General features: G+C 41.9%; 1 protein-coding gene across 2 annotated transcripts; it reads right to left on the reverse strand.

Moving 5' to 3' along the window:
* Positions 1–42: 42 nt before the first annotated feature.
* plin3 (perilipin 3) lies at positions 43–9945 on the reverse strand. Of its 2 annotated transcripts, none has more exons than XM_031726769.2 (8): positions 9808–9945; positions 5387–5474; positions 4981–5176; positions 4542–4624; positions 3854–4085; positions 2794–3143; positions 1432–1647; positions 43–686 (listed from the first exon to the last, which is right to left on the reverse strand). In XM_031726769.2, exons 2-8 carry the CDS (start codon positions 5453–5455, stop codon positions 549–551), a joined length of 1284 nt encoding a protein of 427 aa, XP_031582629.1. In that variant the 5' UTR covers positions 5456–5474; positions 9808–9945; the 3' UTR covers positions 43–548. The 2 variants fall into 2 exon arrangements, with proteins under 2 accessions (XP_031582629.1, XP_031582628.1); XM_031726768.2 differs by having other exon boundaries at positions 1432–1650.

Here is a 9945-nt window from a genome sequence, read left to right on the forward strand (position 1 = left end):
AGGCTGTTTCCAAACATAAATAAAGAGTCACTCGCTCCCACATGATTCTGCAGTGTTAGAAATTTATTTACATATCAGTTTACTGACAATTAACTCTTTCCACAAAGTGAATACTGAAGGTAAAATTCAAAAACAAACGAAATGCATCTGATCCAAGATGTCCTCATGTCTTTTCTATATTATTTTTCCTATAAGCCACTAGATTTTACTTTGTTTTGGGAAGGTTTTGAATTCCTTCCTAACAAAAATGTTTACAGACACAGATTAATCTTTCAGAGATTTAAAAAAAAAACAAACAAAAAAAAAAAAAAAAAAACCCCAACAAATCTATCATAAATAATAAAGTGCAAAACCATGATTTTCTAAGGCCACATTTTAAGTTTTAACTTCTGTATGATAAATGTAGTGTCAAAAACTGATAGAATTATGATGATGACAGCTTTTCATGAATATTATGGCACCTATTTTGAGCTGATCCATCAACATCTAGAAATAGTCCTCTAACACCATTTTGAATTATCTCAGAGGAGCACAGGAAGTCTTCGCGTCTACTCGTTTGGTCCGGCCTTCTCTGCTGCGTCGCCCTCTGCATGCTCAGTGATCTGAGGAGCGAACGGTCCGACCAGCCAGTTGAGCGGCGTGTTGTGCAGTAGATAGTCCATGACACCATCCACAGACTTCTGAACCTGGGATGGACAGACACACGTACAGTTTTAATAAAAATGTATAGTTAATAAGAGGATAAATTATCTGAAATAATACTGAGCACCATCACAGATTGAAAACAAATTAGTTGCACTGACTAGCCACTTTATTAGCTGATTGTTAATGCAAATATCTAATCAGCCAATCACATGGAAGCCACTCTCTGAATTTCGATGTGGTCAAGACGACCTGCTGAGGTTAAGATGGCGCATCAGAATGGGAAAGAAAAATGATTAGAAACTGCTGATCTGCTGGGCTTTTCCTACACGACCATATCCAGGATTGAGAATGGTCCAACAAATAGATAAATAATTAACAATATTATCCAATGTGTAAGACAGCAGTTCTCCAGATAAAAATGCCTGGTGACGTCACAGGAAAATAACCAGACCTTGCTGCCAGACTGCGTTGAGCTCACACGAAGGCAACAGTAACTCAAATACCAGTAAATACCAGGCCTTGTTAAAAAAAAAAAAAAAAAAAAAAAAAAAGGAGGGTTCAACACAGCAGTAGCAAGGTGTACCTAATAAAGTGGTCAGTAACTGTTTAACATACACTTAAATGTCATAGCATTAGCAGTGCATGGGACTTTCCAGTGACATTACACAAGAACTAACGTGGAGATTGATGGCGCTGTGGGTGAAAATAAAAACTCGAGCTATGAGCTACATTTAATTAAGCAGCTGCACAGCTGGAGCAGTAAAGACAGCAAAGCACGGTGCGTACTTGGTTCAGCTGATGACGGCTCCGCTCGAGGAGGACCGGTGTGATGGTGCTCGTGTTCCTCAGAGAGGAATACAGCTCCTCGGCAGACTGTCGAGCCGCGGTCAGCTGGTCCTGGACTGTGCTCGGCAGACCTTTAGCACTTGAAACCACGCTGGCACACGCCGACCGCAGCTGGTCGCTCAGACCACGCACCATAGAGAGGGTCTGCTTTTCCAGCTGCTGTGAACGTAAGTGGAAACAAAAAACAAATGAATAAAATGTAAAGATCTGATAACGGGACAGTCCAAATGTAAACAGCACAACAATGACACAGAAGGAAACGACGGTGGAAAGTAAATAAGAAGCTCTCAGAGTGCGAACCTATGCCAAGCCAGCTCTCTCTGGGCAGCATTTATTTAAGGGGATATATATTAATATTGTTTTCTTTGTTCTTTTAAAAATGTACTTGAAGTTTGTAGTGCAGTAAAGACAAACATTATCTAGGAGCAGATCATAGATTGATCTGTAAGTAACTGGACATTATTCATAGAGATGATTATATCATATAATACATTTCTAATTAACTAGGCAGCTCATTCTCTCTCTTTTGACAATAATGTCTTTAACACACACATTCTGTGATCAACTTGACAGACAGATGTGAAATGTAAATGTTGCCAGTACAAACAAAGGCAAAAGAATTAAGCTGTTTGAAACAAAAGACATTTTATGAAAATTTGACCCTATGACCTTGAGGAGGTCATAAGGTCCAAAGTAATTTGATATTTAGAATTCCCATATTTCATTCCCTATATGCCTATAGGTTCTCAATACAAACAAAGGCTGTAATAACAGCCTTTGTTGTGTGTAGAGTAATTTTTAAATGGCTCTACACATTATCACTTCAACCTTCAAAAATCAGTCTATTTACCTTGAAGGAGAGGTCAGAGGTCAAATGTGAGATGAAACTTTATGAGAATATAAACTGTACATGTGTGGTGTGTAAGTTCTAAGACTTTGTCAGTTTTCCACCAATAAATCATTAGGTTGACCTTGAAGACCTCGGTGGATGCAAGGCAGATTTCAGTGGATTGTTAAAATGGCCCGGCAGATTCATTCATATTATTCATTAACGTGATTTTAAAAGGATTAACAACCAAATTCTAATTAAACTAAGGCTAAAGTTAAGGTCTGGGAACACAGACCTCTCAGTCCTGAAAATATGCAGTAGTATTACCAACCTGCATCTACTATTGTATCATTTCCCCTTCAGAGAAAAGTCCTCATGTTCATGATGTGTTAAAGGTTACTTTAAAGTAAAAATGCTGCTATGCTATACATCTGTAAAACACAGTTGAATAATCAAAGACTTTCGGTCCTGACCTCAGGCTCATTTTTGGTCCCGTCTGGCTCTGACTCAGACTCCGTCTGCCCATCATGTCCTTCGTGCTTCTGCTTCCACTCAGTCCAGTGCTGCAGGAGTTTCTCCGAGGCCCCTCCTATCTGGTTACCTGCTGTACCAAGACTGGCGCGGGCGCTTTCTAGCAGGTCCAGAGTGCTGGTAATCTGAGCCACCGTACCATAGGCCGCGTCCCGGTAGTGACGTGCCCGATCCAAAGAGTGCTGAAGAGCTCGTTCCTGTACCTTAGCGGAGAGTTTCCCCAACCGGACAAAGTAGCTGGGGTTGTCTGAAGATATAGCTACCTCGCTGCTGGCAGGTTCGGACACAGCAGCTGAAAAAGGCGAGTGTTAAATCAGATGTGTGACGCTGAGATTACTAAAAGAAATAGACCATTAGCATATGTAGCATCTTCATTGCACAGGGTGTTGGGTATGTCATGACTGATGGAAACACACTCCCCATCTGTTTGAAGTTTTGCTGGTCAGAGCCACTACAGAGCCTCTGATCAGTTCTGTGCAAGCAAAAGGACATAACGCTGCATCACTGTGCCTCCATTAAAAGCCACTTTGATGGTTACGAAGGAACAACTTCAACTGTGCTGCTGCCACAGTTGCAATTGTGCCACATAGCCACAATCAGAGAAGGGACTCTTTTGCAGCTCCCACATTGGAGTATGGCAGGTTGTCACGATAACATGACATCACGGTAGCAGGTGTCAAAGCTGTGAGTGCTGGAAATTGCAGGTACTTTTTGGGCCAAGTTAACAGAAGGGAAGTTCACTGGAATGCCCTGCCTCTCTATGAATAGCACCGACCATCCACGTGTTCAGTCACAGTGGTCGAATTCAACAGTCATGATGACCACCCCCCCATTTCACCAGATTACCTCATCCTGCTTTTAAGACTTATTTTTTGGGATAATCTCAATTATTCATTTTTTTAAACCTTTATCTGTCAAGACACATTCATATAATTCAACAACACGCAAATGGGTTCATTACCACCCAGTGTTTTCGATGAAGTGATTAGTACAGCTACTGACCCAGCTCCCTCTCAGTGAGCGGTAGGTTCTGGTCAACCCAGTCCTCGGATCGGCTGAGGGCCAGGCCCATCCCACTGCTGACCATCTGGCCCATCCTGGTGCCCATGACGGTGTTGATTCCTCCGCTGACTGCTGCCCGGGTCAGCTCGACGCCACCCATCACAGCCCCCACCACGGCTTCTTTGGCCCCTGCCACAGACTGGTACACCATTCCCACTGTGTCTGACACCACCTGAGGAAGTCGAGATAAGATAATTACCTTCTTTTGAAAACCAACGTGGTGCTGGAGCTCGATTTGGTGCCGACTCTGAGAATTAAAAATAAATAAAATTCTGCCACGACTTTCTTCCTCTGAAATTACCCCAGTGTTCGTCATTAATGCTAGATTATAAACTGTGCTCATGCTGCTGTAAAGAGTGCCACTACTCAGTTTGCATTAGTGCCAGCAGTGACAACACGTTAGTGGAAAAGAGGTAAATCTGCAATGATCAGTGAAGCATTTTGCATTTTCTGTATTGTCAAAATCATCCAGAATGCACCAATATGAAGAAAAGAAAGCACATGATGGAGGCCAGAGAGCAGTTTTCTTTATCAAGTCTATCATTTTGGATTTTTATGACGGCATTTAAGCACAACAGGGTTAGGTTTTTTTGATGCTACATTAAAACAGCACAGGTTTCACTCTGACCTTGTCTGCTGGTTGGTGAAGAATAGGCAACTTTTCTTCCATCTTATCCAATCCTTTCAAAGTGTACTCGTTTACAGTGGCAACTGCAACAAGTGCACAACAGAAGGACAAGACGAGAATCAGTCAAAGTAATACCACTCAGTAAAAAAACAAACACACACACACACACACAACGGGATCATGTCAGGTTTACAGTACAGCTAGAACTGGATGAGTGTCAGAGATTCAAATTACACCACGATTAAATTTGGAAAGTTTATTCTCATGACAATAAAAGAAACACATTCTTATGATTCTATTGCATTCCATCCCTGAGGCAGCAATGGATTTGACTTCAGCTTCTCACCTTTAATGCGCAACCAGCATGAAATATCTGTTTGAGGTACATCTTTGTGCAATTATCATACGTTACATCGGATTTGCAGAGACGGGAACCTACGTTGTGGCTCGATCATGTTCAACAGAGGTTTGGTCCCTGCGGTGGCAGCTGCACCCAGAGTCCGGACCCCGCTCTCGGCTACATCCATCACTCCCTTCAGCAGGGGAACGCTGTCTTTGGTGGTACTGTAGGCATTTGAAACCACCTCGCACGCCGAACTGACCAAGGGCAAGTTGCTCACTCGTGAAACAACAGTCTAGGACAAAAACAGAACCATCGTTGTTATTGAAAGCCCAATCCTGTCTCACAGTACAGTATAGTTCAGCTCTGTATTAGTAATCAATAAGGAATACTGAATAATTTCCAAGAGTAGATGATCAAAACGGGGAAATATCAAGTGTCAAATGAGTTCACAGTAGACTCGTGTTATGTATTAGGTATCATTTCAGGTCACAGTGCCCCTCACCTGCTGCTCTCCATTAGCTGGTTCTGCTGCCGGAGCTGCAGTCTCATTAGTCTTCCCGCTGTCTGCCATTGTGACTGCTGGATTCAATCTGTGTCGTGGAATACAGAGTGTCAGAAACAGAGACTCGCCTCACATTGCCCGCTGTGCATGATGAAATAACAGTTTTCTCTATGATACTCCGTGTTTAAATAGCTGGTATACTTTATCTCACATGAATCTTTGTCCTGTCAGTTTAATGCATGCGGAAAGGCAGCTCAGCCACGCCAAATTCATTTGTCAACACTATGATGCAACACAGATGAAACTGCATTAAAAACTGATACTGATATATTTGGAAGTGAGTATTTTCTTGTCAACTTCCAGCATCATTAAAACAAAGCCGTGTATGAAGCAAGAATTAGTGAGACAGGTGTTTGTTAAGTCGAGGCGTAGGCATTATGCATACGTAATCACTGAACTTATGATTTTTAAGCTCTTCTTGCATGATTATCTGTGTTTGAAGGAAAGATTTGAGCCAAAATCTGATTCAAGACTGCAAGAATAAAAGCCTGACATTTTAACAGCTCTTCACAGCAGTTAGGGTAACATGACTAACATCACTGGCAGCAGCAGCAGCTTCAAAGGAAAACTCCCAAGAATGATTTATGCTTTGAAGTGTATTAGAAATAAAGAAAGTACAAATGCCTGGACGACACATCAGAAGTCCCCGTTGTTGCTAAAAAGAGTGAAACAAAAATCATCTGGGGCTTATTCCTTTAATTCAATTCTTGGACTTCTAAGTGCGAGCACAGCTCCCTGACAGAACACGGATCCTCACATTTTTCTCGCACTCGCGTTAAAAACGAAGGAAATGTGACTACAACATAAAAAGAAAACAGGGATGATAAATCATGCGAGAGAACTCCGTGGTTATGAAAGTTCTGATAATTTCAAATTATGGATGAGAGTCCGAGGAAAATCATAACTAATGGCACGAACCGTGGTCCCGCAGGGCACCGAGTGTTCACGAGCTCCCGTGAAGGCTTGTAGGCAGAATGGACGACCTCTGATATTATTAATCTAACGGGAAACGGCGAGCAGTGCTGCGCTGGTGTAAGATATTTCTTTAAATGAGAACTAGGCCAAAATAATTACTCAAGTGAAAAACTACCATATTACATGAATACAATGAAAAAGTGTCTTAAATGAAGATCAAATGTAATACTTAACTGGGCCATGCAACGCTGTAAAATTCATTAGTAATTTATTCATTTTCACTGCAGGTCATTTCAACCCTAGCCAGCCTGTCATGTCTCTTCTAGGAGTGGGAATTAGGATTTATAAAAACCTGTATTAGGACACCTGTGTGTAATGCATCACAGAAATCAGAAGCACCATAAAAAAAAAAAAAAAAAAAAAAAAAAAAAAAAAAAATAATAATAATAATAATAATAATAATAATAATAATAATAATGTGCCAACTCGTGCAAATATACATGGAACAGTATATGAAAAATTTGGTGTAAGCAGTTTTATCCTTCAGCTCAGTCTGAACTCTGAGCAGCTCTCTGTGAGGATCTTCAGGAATAGCTCTCCAGGCTTCTTGAAGGACATTCAAAGCTCTTTAGATGTTTCTGCCTTTTGTTCTCTTCACACTGCTTCAATAATGCTGAGGTCCAGGCTCTGGGGAGGCTGATCCATGACTGACTGTTCCACTGTGTGTTTTTCTGCCCAGATGTGCTAGACTTCAGCCTTTCCTCCTTGTTTCCCTTCATCAAGAAAGGCTTCTAACAGCCGCCCTTCCACCGAGACATTTTCTGATGAGGTGTCAGTGAACAGTAGACGGATCAGCTGAAGGTCCAGATCATCCGTTCGGCCTTTGCTGAATTTTTTTCCTTTTAATTAATGACATGACTTTCAGATACTCTGCTGTAGATGGTTTTTTTTTTTTTTTTTTTTTTTTTTTTTTTTTTTAGGCCTCACACTTCTTAAGTACACACACCATACCATGCCAAGTTTTCACCTAACAGCTCTTTGGGAATCTCGATTCATTTATCCTTCATTTATCCAAAGAAAAAAGGACCAAATGATGTCTTTTTGGGACAAGCTGTTGGTAAAAAAGTGCCTGAAGAGACCATTTAAAGTTGGTCCTGTTTCCAAGTCTTCTGTTATGTGTGGACAAATGATTCATAGGTCACATTACGTGGCTAAACAAACAAAAAAAAGATTCAACAGTGAGATACAAGAACTGAATAGGAAAGGAAGTAAAGTGAAAAAGCAGCCAATGTCCAAAGAAAACCTTTCAAAGACCTCGAGAAAGCCTGGACTTTATATTTTGTTTCCAAAAGCCAGACTTTCTTGAAATATTATTATTAATTTTTTTTAAGAAATTGGGGGTGGCTCAAGACGTTTGCACAGTACTGTATATTTAAATTAGGGTCTCATATACAAATAATATTCTTTACAAGTTAAAGAAAATGCATTTAGTTTTATTTAATGAGGTAATACAATCTCATTAGCTTCACTGTATTCTGACCAATTTTTGTTAGGTGGGTAGTCACTTCCCCCAAAGGACCCATCCTGAGCTAGGAAAACCTCAGAGAGTAGGCAGACTCATCACATCAGATTGAACTAAGAGGGGATATTCAGTTTGGTATTTAGCGCACACACACACCTGTCTTTGTATCTTAAGCGTACAGTTAAGACAACAAAGAGATACAAGCAAGAGGAGGAAGGAGGAAAGAGGCCCGTTAGCCAGTTGGAAAGAAACATCTGCAGCAAAATCCGTCCCTTCTCCCTTTGGTGCCTGCAACATGTGGATGGCATCTGCTTGCGTTCTGCCAGATGGCATACAGACAAATGGACTCCACCTGTATTAACTGGGATGCTGTTAACAAGCGTCTGACATGCATGACCTGATGTACACAACAGAAGCAGATGAATGAGAGAAGTAGGAGTCCTGAGATCGTCCTGCTGGAGAAACAGCCAGCAGCATCCTGAGGAGTGCAGCCAACCAGCGGCAACCTGAAGTCAGTGCTCAGGTCGGCTTCATCGACCTGACAGGAGGAGGCGATCAGCAAGAGACGAGCCTCAAATCCAACAGCTTCAGCTACGAATGGCATTTTTATAGAGCTACTATTCAATCACTTCACACATTTTGGATGTCAGTGTGAATAAAATCATTTCACTTTTGTTTTTCGTGAGCTCTGGCATTCCAGAAGAGGTCTTTCTGGGCTCCGTGTGACTCAGAATTACACGTTATTGCAACAGCTTGGTTGAGCAACACCGTTTTTTTTTTTTTCCCTGAGTGGCAGTTGATGAGATCTTCACCAGCTTTATTACAAAGCAAAGTCTGACAGTGTGCACCCTGATATCAAGTGCGAGATGAACCTGCGATAACAGTACAAGTTATGAAGAAGGCTTTTATGCAACACAACCCGCTGCTTTAGACTTCTCAAAATGATCATCTCACTGACAACTGAATCCAGTACAGTGGCCATAAAAGCCCATCAAGCCTCTTCCTATTGCATTGTGTGTGACATCCTTGCAGTGTTGAGCCACATCAGGGGGATGGGGAAACTACTGTGTATTAGCCAGAGCTAAAACTCAAAGTCTTGATTTCAAAGGTGACTTCGCTTTATCAGAAACTACTGAGACACTTATGTTATCTTATGTAGGTTAAAGGGAAAGTCTTGAAAGGGTTAGTGTCTTCTATGCATTAGTTTCACCTAAAAAAGACACACAGATGTGTGATGTTATTTTGCATGGGCTGGAAAGCAGTCAGAGCCCTGCAATGGTCCCTGGATTTATTTGATGGGGGGGTCACCCGACGATTTAAAAGAAGTGAAACATAATGTGGTCTACAGAGCTCTGCCTTTTATCTTGTGAAACCATCCACCGAAAATATTATCCACTGAAAAATGAATCCGAGTGGGAAAAGTCACTACCTGTCTGAACTACTCGGAGCACATGCCCACACACTGAGGCCACAACCTGAGATGAAATCTCACAACAACAGATTGCCTGATTTTGAAAGGCTCAGAAGCTCAAAAAGATTCAGGTAACCGAGTGCACAACATTAGTTTAAGCAAAGGCTCTGAGCAGCATGACGATGATTCCCAGCAGAGCTAATCAGGTCCCTCTTTCATTGCTTCCCCTTTCTGCTCGGTGAACTTTCACCCATAATAGGAACTACGACTCGTTAATTAACACAGCATCAAACCAACGGCTTCTCCGAATCAGTCTCCGATCTGTGCCTTAGCTTCTCGTCTTCATTGAGTTCTATTTGAAAGAAAAGCTGTTTCCGCAGCTTTAACTGGAAGTAAGACCGAAGGCTAAAGCTCAGCTGGGTAACCAGCACGAGTTAGTTGGTTAAACAGCTTAAAAACATGGCTCTAGGACTGCTGTCAGGACGAAACACACCTGTGGGATGAGCCACTCACCTGCCTGGGAGCCTGCCGGTTCTCGGTCTTGTGATGACCTGCTGTGTTACTTCCGGTCAGTGACCCGGTCCACGTCCACGCCGCCTCACAGCCTTTATAGTGCTGCGCTACTCTTCAACACAGGGAGGAAGGCGGAGC

This window comes from Oreochromis aureus, linkage group 23, assembly GCF_013358895.1.
Source record: "Oreochromis aureus strain Israel breed Guangdong linkage group 23, ZZ_aureus, whole genome shotgun sequence".
Taxonomy (NCBI): Eukaryota; Metazoa; Chordata; class Actinopteri; order Cichliformes; family Cichlidae; genus Oreochromis; species Oreochromis aureus.